The sequence below is a fragment of the Bombus vancouverensis genome, chromosome 11 (genome assembly GCF_051014615.1).
Source record: "Bombus vancouverensis nearcticus chromosome 11, iyBomVanc1_principal, whole genome shotgun sequence".
In the NCBI taxonomy this organism is placed as follows: Eukaryota; Metazoa; Arthropoda; class Insecta; order Hymenoptera; family Apidae; genus Bombus; species Bombus vancouverensis.
Window position 1 is genome coordinate 7,805,548 of NC_134921.1, and position 13,450 is coordinate 7,818,997.

At 46.2% G+C, this 13,450-nt stretch overlaps 1 protein-coding gene across 11 annotated transcripts in view; it reads left to right on the forward strand.

Moving 5' to 3' along the window:
- Positions 1-5,690: 5,690 nt before the first annotated feature.
- Positions 5,691-13,450, forward strand: part of FoxP (forkhead box transcription factor P) — a 216,703-nt gene continuing 208,943 nt past the window's right edge. For 5 of the 11 annotated variants that reach the window (XM_033327037.2, XM_033327038.2, XM_033327041.2 and 2 more), the window contains exon 1: positions 5,694-6,749. In XM_033327037.2, the coding sequence (XP_033182928.1) occupies positions 6,720-6,749 (30 nt within the window). In that variant the 5' untranslated portion in view covers positions 5,694-6,719. Of the gene's footprint in view, positions 6,750-13,450 lie in introns of all 11 variants that reach the window. The other 6 variants (XM_033327033.2, XM_033327035.2, XM_033327036.2 and 3 more) reach the window with 2 other exon arrangements.

A 13,450-nucleotide genomic window follows, 5' to 3' on the forward strand; every position in this document is an offset into this window, starting at 1 on the left:
AGGATCTGTAGCGCGTTCCACGTTCCGTTCGTTCGCTAAATGTCAACTCCTTCGTTTTTCTTTGTCAACGAGTTACAATGAGAATAAAGCTGACGCTATACGCGGGGCCCCTATTGTATCTTCAATTCAGACTGAAAATTACGTATTCTCTGGAAAACACGGTACGCGAACTAGGGAGATTATTTCATGTTCGCTAATTAGGTCCTGTGCCCCTGATCATTCTAACAGCTGGAATTTGTCTTATTACGCACTTCAAAATGGAAAGAAGAAAGAACCGGAATGAGCGAAGAGAGAGGAGATTCCCTTGGTATGATACTCTTGAGAGTGAAATGCTCTGCGAGACAGAGCCCCAGACATCCGGATGGCGGGCGGAAGAACAAACGTTGAAAAACGGAGCTGGACAGATGCGAGTATTATTTACCCGGTCGTGCATGTGTTCGCCCCGATGTCAGTACTCGCGGTTTCCATTGTTCGAAGACTTTTATAATTGGAGAGAGACGGTCAGCCGCATTAATGCGTCCACGAAGGGCCAGTCTGGCGAACTTTTCAATGGAATCATAATTACGTGGTCGCTAGATATTACATTTCTCTCTTCCTTTCACCGATGTCGCCGCGTCCTGGCTTCGCTTTTCTACACCACATTTTTTTGCCTACGCTTCGTTACAGCTCATTTTTATAGTTGGCATTTCTTTCGATGTTCTTTTATCGCGTCGTTTTTGTTAATTCGATTAGCAATCTCTATGCGAGCGAACGTTGAAACGCGAAACACGACGCGGCCGATTCTCTACCTTTTCAGAGAGAGACCCGACTGGGTTGGTTCGTGAAAATCTTTTGTGCGAATAAATTTAAATAATGGAAAAATTTCGCGAATGATAAATCTCGGCGCGTTATTATGAAAAAACACACGCGATACGTTATAGGAAAATGTCGGAAGTTCGAGAACTAAATGGGCCATGTTAACCGCAAGCCGCACGAAACAAGTACGACGATGAAATAATGTATTTTGCAGTTTCGTCTTCGCGGGGGAAATCGAAATGAAGGTAGACCGGGCGCAGACTGTCTGTGAAATTTGTAGAGAAAATACGGTCTTTTCCGTTGGTCGGCTGACATTAGCGGAAATAAACCATTATGAAAATGTTCCGTAAATAGAAGCATGACCAAACGTGGTGCGGTTTTGGGGTCTCCACCTTTTGCCGTAGTGGGTTTCGACTTTCAAGAGGGTGGTGGCTCGACTGGGGGGGATTATAGAGCTTTGCCAGGATATCAATTATAACCAGAAACAGTTATTCTGTGCACCGAAACCCTTTTCCGCCCCTTTCCTACCCTTCCCTCCCTTGCACCGTTCCGACCATTCCTAATCCTCTGTAAATTATATTATTTTCACTGTTTGTTTACCGGTCTCCCTATTCTGTTCCCTTCTGCGCAGGATTTGCGGCGACTTTCCGGCTTTTGCCGCGTCCCACCCTCTCTTTACGGGACTTCGTATTAAAATCATTACTCCGAATGCCGTTTACCATAACGAGTTATCGTGCTAGGCGCCACTATATTCACCTTGCCGCAAAAATCGATCGAACGTCACGATCAAAGAAAGAAAGAAAGGGGAAAAAAGACATACATTGGACACGTTAATTGCTCCATTAGCACGGATAATTCTATCCGCACACGTGAACAAGCCCTATTTTTATTTGGCCTGGGATATTATGCAAATACTCGTGCACTCTGTGAAAATTATGTATACCGTTCCACTCGTGGTAACGACATTGTTCAGCGTCGCGTCAAAATCTCCGTGTCCGCCGAAAAATCTTACGATACGTACATTTTTTCCACGCTACACCCTTTAACACTCTTATTTCCCCCGGTGCCGTGTTCCCGGACACGTGTAGCAGAGACCTTATTATGCAAATGTACGAGGTGAAACGGCCTGGACCTAGCTATGATCGTTCGGAGACAACCCCCGCGCGCTCCTGCGGGTGCAGTTTATACCGTGAACGAAGTGGTTAAACATAGAAGCCCGCTACAGGGAAACAGGACGCCTGTGATACGCACGTACGTTGTTTATGGACGCTTATAATCGTGCGTATTTTCTTAAATGTCGTGGCAATTGCATTCGTCTAAATATTCAGATTAACCGAATTCTAAGACGAGACATCGAACATAGAACCAATATGTTAACAGTGGTTTGCGAGTAGATCGAATCGTCGATCCCCAAGGTGGACCGTGTAGGCGAGGTCTTCTGTTATCGATGTACGAAATGTACATTTGCACTTATGATCGTACGTACACGTATGTACCGCGCAACACGCAAACCAAATGTCTATGCATTCCACGAAGATCGGCTAGGACACTAAGAGAGATTGGAAGAGTGAGCGAGAGGGGTAGCATGTGCGAGTGAGAATTCGCCGCTAACCAGTCGGTGGAGGAACGGTGGGAGTGTTGTTGGGGTGATAGCGGACGGGGGTGGGTGTTTACTTTTGGTGTTGGGCAAGTAGCGCCCGGCATGCATGGTTCCCTCTGATAGCAAACACTGAGTATCGATCAGTATGACTCTGGTAAACAACTATTGTAGAGTAGTATAGTATAGAACGGGTTTTGTCCCCTTCGACCCCCTGCCGCTCCTCGCTGTCCCATTCCCTGGTACCACTGGACACCCCTTTGCTCCTCGCAACCCCTTCGTACTGTGTGCCAACCCTGCGTCCACCCATTCCCATCCTCAACAACTCCGTCGTGTACTCGCGATATGCCTGCTTACGTGTCGGACAGGGCCGTCCTAAACGAAGATTCTTTCGAAGAAACGCGTGTCGTACAAAAATGTGATTTTTTCCCACTTTCGTATTTTTTACTTTATTCGTTGGTATCCATCGCTTCGTCTATTGGTAATCGTCGTTTCATTTATAAACAAGTTATAATGTCGTTTACATTTGATTGTACGATACGATGTTATTTTGAAATTCGTGTTTGTTCCACGTGAAGTGAAATAATGGTAGACGCACGGCATTAGTAGATTCGGATGTCCATGACCAGACATCGCGCACCGCATGAGCATCGTAGATACTCGAAAAGGGCCGAATCCATCGATGTAAAAAGATTGTAGGAAGATCGTTCGTATTTTGACGAATTAATTATTTTTTTTTTACAACAACATCACGGCAGTAGAGTTTGAGAAAAATTAGTAGTAAGATTGGAAATAAGTACGTCCCTGAAGCGGATGCTAATCATCTTGGCGAAGGGTGTCTGAAATTGTCGCCCCATCGCGCAATCCCCAAGCTCGACAACCCCTGCGACTCACCCTAACGGTTCGCTTAACCAAACAACCTTGATAAATTATGCAAAAATCAACAACACTACGAAATGCACCTCCCACGCAATGTGGATAGATCGAGGGTGAAACAGCACGATCCTTCTCCTATGGTTGTTAAAAACTTTCTTTTTTTGTACTTGACCAGGAAATTACACCGATACAATGATAACCAGAGACCGTAATCTTCTTAGAACACGCTTGTACTCGACTGTGAACGGGAGAAATTATTATAAACCTTAATCTTCTTCATCGTTACTTTTTCGATACAGTGGCCTAATTTCAATAAACAATTTATTCAAACGTTCTCACCGAGAATGATAATGCGGCTTTTTAACATATATGCGGCGTTGCGTACGATTAATAAATGCATAGCAATTAGAGCGCAATAATTCGATGAAATTTATTGCGGCCGATATAATTTTATCAGAAATTTTCACCGAATGTAGTTTTATTACTGTGTGAATGAACCACATTAACCGTTTATGCCGCTGTGCATCGACGTGAACGATGTGTGACCCATGAAATCCGCGAGCCAATAAATGAATATAGCCCACGCGTGAGAATAAAATCCGTCGCTAAACTGTGCAACAGGTGTTAGAGGTTATTGACAATCTTTTCATCAGAATGACGGTGTTTGTGCGATATTTCGCCGAATATCGGGGCTTTTAAGCGATAACGATGTCCCTTTCCACAGGCTCCTGTTTTGTCGCATTTTCCGGATATTACTTTCCGACGGGTATTATTTTCCTGTCGATTAACGATTGATCTCTCCTCTTATTTATTAAACGCATCTCTTTCCGCTGTGTCGACCCTGTAATTATTATTGACAGCGAGAAAAAGATACATCCGATCGGACAAATCGAATTCTTATATGACAGTTTTCAATTATGAAATCGATAACGTCAGAAGGCGAAAGGATTTATCGAAGTGAAACAAAAATCGTGCTCTCTGTAGTATCTCGCGCTTGTGTGTGCGCAACGCTTTTGCTTTTCACGCTCTCACATTGCTTGTTTCCCTCGGCATCCCCTTTTGCCCACCGCCATTGAAGGTTCTTATCAATACCGTAGCTATGCACTCGGCATTGTGCGAATGGTTTGGTTCCGTCCGTCGAGAAACAAGACGGACAACAACAACAAACAACAACAAACTAGCCAATGCAAAGTCCCCCTCCGTGCTTCCCTTCCACGACCTGTTTTCCCTACATTGTCCTCACCCCCATCATTCGCTATCGTTCCGATTATAACCATGACAGTTTCAATCTTGCATACCATACGCTCCTTTCCTCGATATGTGTCACTGTCTGGCACAACTTTTCATGATAACCTCTAATAGTATCTGCTTACTCTTTCGTTCACCGTGTTCTATCCAAGTTTCTCATTCACCGTACGTGCATTCTGTATATATCGAAATTACTCGTACCCGGAAGCAAGAGGAAGATTATTAAAATGTCAAAGAACGATTCCTTCCACGGCAACGAGCTATGAATAAAAAGAATAAAAAAAAAAAAAAAGAAGCGAACGCGTATATTTAGAAGAAGGGGTATTCATGCAATTTCCACGGTGTATGCACGTCGGTTTTAAATATCATGAATGAAAGGTATTACGAATTGATGATTATATCCAAGACTACGTGCATACGGCGATGATAAATTGCCCTGCGATGTGATGGTGATGAATGCATCGGAATGGCTCGTCAGCTTTAGTGTGGTCTTAGGACTAGGCCGAATCGATAACAATAACTACATCGAGCCGCATCAACTCCCGTCCATATCTTAACGCAACCTCTGCCGTGCGTGAACATGGATCAGCATCTATCTTATAAACGATATCGCGGAAACCTACACGTGCCTCGATTACCTGATTATCTAATTACCGGTATCTCGGCAGTGTTGCCGCAACACGTTGCAAGTCAAGTGTTCCTTGATGCGGCACGATACAAAATTCAAGCGTCTCCACATTTTTGCGTGGCAGCGAAGTCTGGCTGTACGTTCAAATCAAACGCGTATTTACGAAGGAGAAACTGGTAAGTGCTCGGCGGAATATCCAAGAAGACGCGGGTGACAACGGGACAAAGAGAGAGAGGCAGAGAGAGACAGAGAGAAAAAGCGTGAGAGAAGCAAGACACGGACAAAGAAAAGAACGACAGACACGAAGGCAGAAGGAGCTACGTACAAGTAGTGAGGCTTCGCGGACGAAGCGTGTCTGACAGAAACGGGACTACAACGAGGGACGAGGAACGAGATACATCGAGATAGAAGGTGAAACGAAGAGGCAACGAAACGGCGAGGGAGGGATGGAGACAGAGGGAGGCCGTGTGAGTGCGCCGACTCAGTAGCCGCGTGTTCGGTGCGGCCGTAGGGTTTCGCGGCCAAGCGGTGCCGAGCGTCGCACAGTCGCGACGGCAGCCACCGGCGCGCGGTACCCCTTTTTCTTTAAACCACACTCTCAATTCCGCACGGTTCAGCGCACGTTTCCTGCGTCGACGACGACGACGACGAGGATAAAGACCAAGGACGTGGACGAACACGACGCTGGTCAGCTCCGATTGCGAAAGAGGGCGCCTTTCGTCGTTACCACCACCACCACCACCACCAACAACCACTACCACCACCACTACTACTACACTACTACTACTGATACTGTTACTACTATTACTGCTGATACTACTACTGCTACTATTACTACTACTACTGCTACTACTACTACCACTGCTACTGCTACTATTACACTACCACTATCATCATCCAGAACCCTCCTTTCAAAAATATCACGCAGCACTTACGAGGATAACACGTGGATACGCATCGCTCTTCCCTTTGGTCCGACAGATAGACAGATATCGTCGTAACCTACCGTTGTCTCGCCGCATTGTCGCGCTCGCGTCCCGGCCAGAGAAATTAAAAACCGCGACACCGACAGAAATCGAGACATCGTCCTCCTCTCCCCAAGGAGAGAGACACGTGGCGCGGCGCACGCGGAGGTGACCACCGACGAGAAAGAGAGAGACAGAGAGAAGCCGTGAACCGCGAAGGCCGAAAGGGAGGAATAGATAAATAGATAAATAGACCTCTGAAGGAAGGACAGAGAGCGAGGGAGAGAGAGAAAGAGAGCGGGAAGGAGAGGAACGAGCAGGTGAAAGAGAGAAAGGGGGGAGGAAGTGGACCCCGTGAGGAGGAAGAGAGGGAGGCGGAGAAAGGTAGAGAGGTGGCAGAAGGACAGAGGAGCGAGAGGGGGTGGGCGGGAGAAGACGGACAGGGAGGAAAAGTACGAATTACCAGGACGAAGATTGTGGAAGATAGAGGAGAAACGGGAAACGGGTCTTGTGTCTCCGTTTCGTTTCTTCGAAAAATACTTTTACGAAGAGAAGGACGGAGGAACAAGCGAGAACAGCCACGAGCGAGACGACGAGGAGGAAGCGGGACATGCTGGAACCACGCTGGAGACCCGTCCAGGTAGAGACTTTCTTCACCCCTGCAACACTTGTTTCGTCTTCACTGCACTGCTTCTTAATGACACCCGATGCCTGATTGACTGTCTGTCTGCCTGATTGCCTGACTGCCTGCCTGCCTGACTTTCTGCCTGCCTGCCTACCTGTCTGCCTGTCTATGATTAAATACAATCGTATGGTTGTATCTCAGTCACGCATTTTCTCTCTCTCTCTCTCTCTGTTTCTCTCTTTCTCTTTCGTTTCGTTCGTTTAAGTCCGTCTCTTTGTCTCATCATTCTCTGCCGCTTGCCTCATTCATCGTTCTTTGCGTTGCTCTTACTCAATGATGATCGCCACGTGCCATCGACGAGTCCCTTTGCACGCTGTCGTTACCCGAGACTGTTGTTCAGCTTTTTTCCAATCATTTGCATCTATCGCTTCCTTCTCTCATTGGTGTGCGTGCTGCTTTTGTTCCACCATATTTCCTCCCCTTTTTGTCCGTTGTTTCGTATTGTTTCGTTTTGTCACCGGAGAATTTAGCATCTCCGCGCAGATAGCTTGTACCGATCGGCGAACGTACATACGTATAAAGATTCTGTCTTTGGTTTAGAGATCGGTACAGGACGATATTTATCGATAGGCACTGTAATACGATTCGAAATAAAATCGACATTTAGTACGAAAATACTTGAGATTATCGTTACATTTTTAATGACGAGCAACGCGATTTTCAGTCAGCGGAATTGGGTCGCTACGAAAACAGAGTTAGCGGAAATGGGTATTTAAATATTTGGGAAAAACGATCGATATTACGAACTTATCGATTATTCCATCGAAAGACATGTAACAGGCGACCGCTGATCACGGTAATGTGCGTCATAGCGGTTCTGGTATTTCGATAAAACCAAGTTTAGGCTTATCGCGTTTTGTCGTTTAGCGGTAGCCGAGCGTTTCTCGTTATAATATAGATAAATGGCTCTTTGCTTTGGGGTTTTCTGATTGATCTTACGTTGAACGAACCGGACGATATTCGTGGAAATGACACTTTAACGATCCTGACAAGACAAATAGGTGCACCGGACAAGCAAAATGGTTGGTCAAATAAATCTCGCTACACAGTTCCAAGATTAACTACGCTCGAGTAACTAAATGCGTATCTGCCTTAGTACAGAAATCTTTCCGGCAAAACGCATTTTTCCTAAAAATAATCTTGGCAGTAATAGGCTTGCTTTGACACTGCCTGAAAATTTGAAAGATATAATACACCGATATGAATCATCGCGTTATTAGCTCGATTATTTCAACGACTCACTATCTGCAACCTATTTCGCGTGTATAGTGCTTGGTATCGTTCCATTTCAACTGTAATTTATCGCTTTTAACGGGAAACGTATGACTCGAATCAAAGAAAAGGCAAAGGAAGAAAATAGTAAGAAAAAAGGAACAGAAAGAGAGTACGATAGGAACCTAACGTTCGTTTGATTGCTCTAAAATTACAGTGGAAAGACCATCGATTAATCGTGACGCCTCAATCTCCCCTTTAAATTTATCCGACGTATCCAACGAAACATCCGAGATGGCACCTAGCTTGGTATATTCGTTTGGTAATGGTAGTTACGCTTCAATCGAAGAACGCTTCGTGTTACCTGGGAATAGGGGTGATTTTTCTCAGAAGGATATAGTCAATGGGAGTAGACGAAGCTATGGGAGGATGATGGTGTATGGGTGGTGTAGGTATGAGACTGCAGAAGTCCCGGGGTGTAGTAGGTGGAACAACGCAGAGACGGAGGCGGTCCTACCCTACTTGGGGGCGTTAAAGAAGTAGGTGGGGTTGGCCACCCCCGCGCATCAACCCTTGCACCCCGCGTCTCCGAAACCCCTGTGAATCGCCCGGTTCCCTTCGATCCCATATTCGCCAATCAACTAACCCACCCTGCTTCTCCTATCCTCTCTCCTTTTTCCGTTTTCTAGTGCTCCTCCAAGGTTGCCGGTACTCCGTGCAGCCATCTGCTTCTGGTCCCTTTGGCTGACCAAAGATTTCGTCAAAATTCAAAGGCGGCTGCTCACTGACAGCCGTGTTAAAACAGATCGCGGTCTGACGATCGCTCGAAAGGCTAGAGGTCCGTGTGGAGTGAAGACGACGATGGAACATCGATTGGAGAAGTGTTGGAAATTCTGATACGGTGTTTCCTGTTCCAAGTTGAATGGTCGCGTGGTCCACCGGTGTACCGATCGATTCGTCGTGTTATTTCCAAGTGCCTGGTGCGTGGTATCGCTGGTTCATCTTCTTGCTCGAGCTGGGCATTACCTGGCAACGATTCCAAGTCTTTGTCACGCCTTTCTCGTTGCTCGAACGAAGGTTCAAATCGGCCAAAGGGTGTTGCTTGTCAATCGCGGTGTATATTTCGCATCATCCCCGCCACGGCTGGCGTGCTCGCCCATCTTCTCACCTCTTTCGCTGCTTCGGACGTAGATCCGTCTGAGTGTGCACACACGTGCGTTCCACGCATACACATAGCAGGGGCAGCGGGCGTGTATGCAGCCTCATAGGATGAAGATACATACGGTACAGTGTACCAACACAGTTGTGCCACTATAACCCCCGTTTTCGCGCTTGCTTGGCACGGCACAGCATCCCTCTTCGGCTACTTCCGGCCAGACCAAGCTCCGCCCACTTTTATATTAATCACGTCTTGGTTCGCTCCTGGCTTCTGTTCTCCATCTTTCTTCCCCGGTGAGCGATTTCCTACTGTGGACGCTTGGGAACCACACCTTTGCTCGTTGGTTTATTCATGCTCCAGGTTTGCGACGCGAATCCCCATATATATAATTTTTTTCCTTCTACTTGGTTGTCGCTACGGTGAAGGATACGATCCTACGATGCTTTCTTTACACGTTCCTGATCATGACATGGTACATGGTGATCCGCGAATGCAGGCGAAGCAATAAATAACCGCATACGTTTCTCTATCGGATCATATTATATCGTATCGGACTCTTATTATAGTAACGAATCAATATCGCGTCTGATAATCTTTCCAAAAGAAGTATAGATCTGGATAGATCCTTCGACGTCTCGCTAAGCGTAAATTCTCCGGTAGTTTATAACGCGTCGCTTTTTTCCCCGGTACCAGCGAAGGGGAGTCGTAGTGCGATATTTCACGAATCGTCGTGTCCTCGACGGCTCGAGAGGAGCCGAAAAAAAAGAGAGTAAAAAGAGTGATTCTCGTCGCCATGTAGTTGACTGCGACATTCGTGCGTTCCGAGCACGGTGCGCCAGAGTAATGAATAATAACCAGTTATTATTGCCAGGTCGAGCAATAAACACGCAGCTCACAAACACACCACCCCCTCGCCGCAATAAGGGTTGTCACGCATAGGTACGACATTTGTTTCCAGTGCGCGTCGAGTGTGCACGTTACGAGCACCACCTTTCTACAGATATTTGTTCCATTGTTACACGTTGTGTATCGTGACTGCTTCTCCGCCACTTTCGCGATCTACCGATCCTCGTGCCGCCTATCATCCGTCACAGCCACTTCAACGCCACTCTGCATTGTCCTCGTCGATTCTTCAATTCATCGCGACCGCTCGTTTTTATTATTTTCCTTTTCCGTTCCACGCGTCACGCGGCCGTACGTCGTGCAAACCGCCAGGGCTAGCGTCTTCAACGCGTCATCGTGGATTTACAATTTCCTTTCTGAAAATCCGTTCCATCGCATTGACCATCCCTTTCGTCGATAAACGAGCAGAGTTGACAGATTCGGGACAATTTATTTCAATAACGATACGATTAAATTTGCACTGGCAATAGGGCTGTGGAGAAAATACACGCCTGTCCGAGCATTGATATGTTTACCAGCAATCATTTAACGAGCAGCTACCGACAGTGTCGATCATGCTAAAAACGAACGTTTCGACGAAAGTACGATAGTTGGATGGAATTAACATCGGTGGAGTCACAGAGGTGATCGATCCGGCGATAGTATGTTAAGACGGTGTGTATAAATTGTTTTGTAAATGATGGAGTCGCGACATGGACGCGAAACGTTGTATATCGATGCAACCGATATCGACGCGAGGCATTCGAATTCCTAGAGGTTGGTTCATTTTGTCGCGATAATACGCATTCCATGTCATTCCGATAGCGCGTGTACGGTAATGCATCATCGCCCCCGCGACGGGTATTTGTCAATAGAAACAGGCATCGACGCCGCAACTGCGGCAAGTATACGTCAATATACATAACGACCGCCTGTTGACTTGTTACGTTGTCGAGTACCGCCGATGATTCGATGATTTGCCGATCCATGACTGCTCCGTGTCAAATATGCCCCCACGGCTGTTCCCGTAGGCGCGTTAACACGGGAACGCCGGCGGCCGTTCATTTGCGATCGGCGCACTAACGCGCGTCGTTACATTAAATTATCATCCAGCGATTGTGATGTACCGACGGTTTGCACGGCGACTCGTTATAACAAGATCATGGCGTCGCCTCGACGACAATTTCCCAGATATCCCGGTGCATCATGAATAATATCGCGATAAGGCTATCAAATCGAATATGTTTGGATCCGTTCCGACGTTAACTAGGTAATTTGGGTAATCGAAGGGTGACGTTGACGTTACCTAATGCGAAAACCATCTTTTTAGACTGCGAACATCAACGGTGACATTTATATATTTGCTCGCGCTTCGTTTTTGTAAATAGTATTTTTAGAAGATGTTTGGTCTGTTATAATAGTCGAAATGCCAAGCAGTATTCGTGTACGGAGTTCTTGTCGGAAGACGATTTCGAAAATTGTTACGAATATAATGTCTACTATTTGCTCTCCGTCAACCTCGCTTCCCCTTCTCTCCCTCTCTCTTTTCTTTTTTGACTTTTTGCTAACGTCGCGCAGAGAATCGTATAGTTTCTTTTCGAAAAAAGAGAGAAGAGAGCTTTCTCCGTCGACGTCATTGTGCAGAAGGACGAAAGTACCAGAATCGCAGCGTACAAAGAGCGTTTCACGTTCCCTATGGGACACCGAGGAGCGATTCGCGGGGATGGGCTCAAAAAAAGCCGATCATTATCCACTCGTTCTGCATTGGTCGCGTTACCCGATGCAACCTCGTTTGCAACGACTTTCCTCTCTCCTCTACTATAATAGAGATTCTGTACGATGCTGGACATTGGGAGCGACCGCCGTATTAAAACCCATTCGTGTTTGAGCTCGTGATCCCATCGCGTATCAATTATTACGCAGATTTGTACACAAAGGGGGACGGCCGGTGTGCCGCCCAATATAAACCGCAATAATCGTCTGCATCTACTGTCTTGCAATTCGAATCATGCTCTCTCGACATCGCGACGTTTCATCGTCGGTGGCCGAATAACTACGCTCGAAGGAATATTCGATCGTGTAAGAAAATTCCATATGAAAATGCAATTTTTCTTGTGTGGTCGTTCGACGATGAAAAGATCGCTAAAATTATACGGCGTTTTAATATAAGATAAGACAAATCACAGGTTAAAGAAAATCGCTCGGTAAAAGAAAATCTCGTCGCGTGAGTCAGCGTACCGACGGCATGGAAACAAAAAGCGTTTCTATCGACTTGAATTCGCTTCATGCGACTGCATCGTAATAAAATTAAAATACAGGGCGTGGTAGCTGTTCGCGATAACTTTCGAGCCGCTGGAAGATCGAAGTGTGAAAAGCGGAATAGGGAATGGACGAATATTAAATAGGATGGTGTAACACGACACCGGGGTCTATGCAAAAATCTACCTCAACACACCTTACACTCATCTAGCGTAAAATCGTGCAAGCGTTGGCAGTTATTCGAGAATAACGGAAGTTTCTTCAGGGTCGAATATCACGGTGTCAATAGGTGAAAACTTGGTCACCTCGTCGCGACAGTGAAAAGAGTCGATCATGACCAGACCATACCGCGTTGGTTACGATGTATCTCGGCGCAACAACGCCGATGACATAATAGAGCGACATCGCAATCCGTAGTGAACTGCGAGCGACGGCATATCAAAATGTAGATCGGTCTTGTTTGAATTCGCGGTTCTATCATGAATCAATTACCGCGCAGATTTGTACACAACGAGGATCGCGACGAAAGCTCGCGCGTGAAGGATGAGGGACATAAAGAGGGATTCGCAAACAGGCGAAACGGTTGTGGGTCGTGGGTGCGTAGATACGTGCCTGTACGCTGGTATTCACCTGTGTTGTTGATGCATACGTAAACGTCAACCAGAGGCTCTATTCGAGCGTAGGGCCGTAACGTTTTTACATGGATGCTTCTTTTATCGTCATTCATCGATTGTTCCTTTTTTTTTCTTTTTCTTCTTTACTTCAATATTTCTCTGCGCGATAATCATTCCATCCAACTTCGCCTATTCGACGAAACGACGTAAGTTCGTCGTCGTCGTCGTCGTCGTCGCCGTCGCCGTCGTGTTTAAAGAACGAATATTCCAGGCTGGTTAAGTCACCTTTATTCCTCGTGAAGTGGACGAGTTCTTCTAAACACATTCATCCTATCGATGATGCCAAAAGGAAGTCTTAACTATGTATTCTGTATCGGTTACCGCGAACCGGTTCTTAGAGAGCGATTTCCTCTGGATGTGTCTTTGTCATAAAAATTTAGAACATTTTGAGGAACAAGTTCCACGTAACCCGTTCAAGCGGAACGTGGGAAACTATCGAAATATTTTTTTCATTAATTTCGAGATACGTC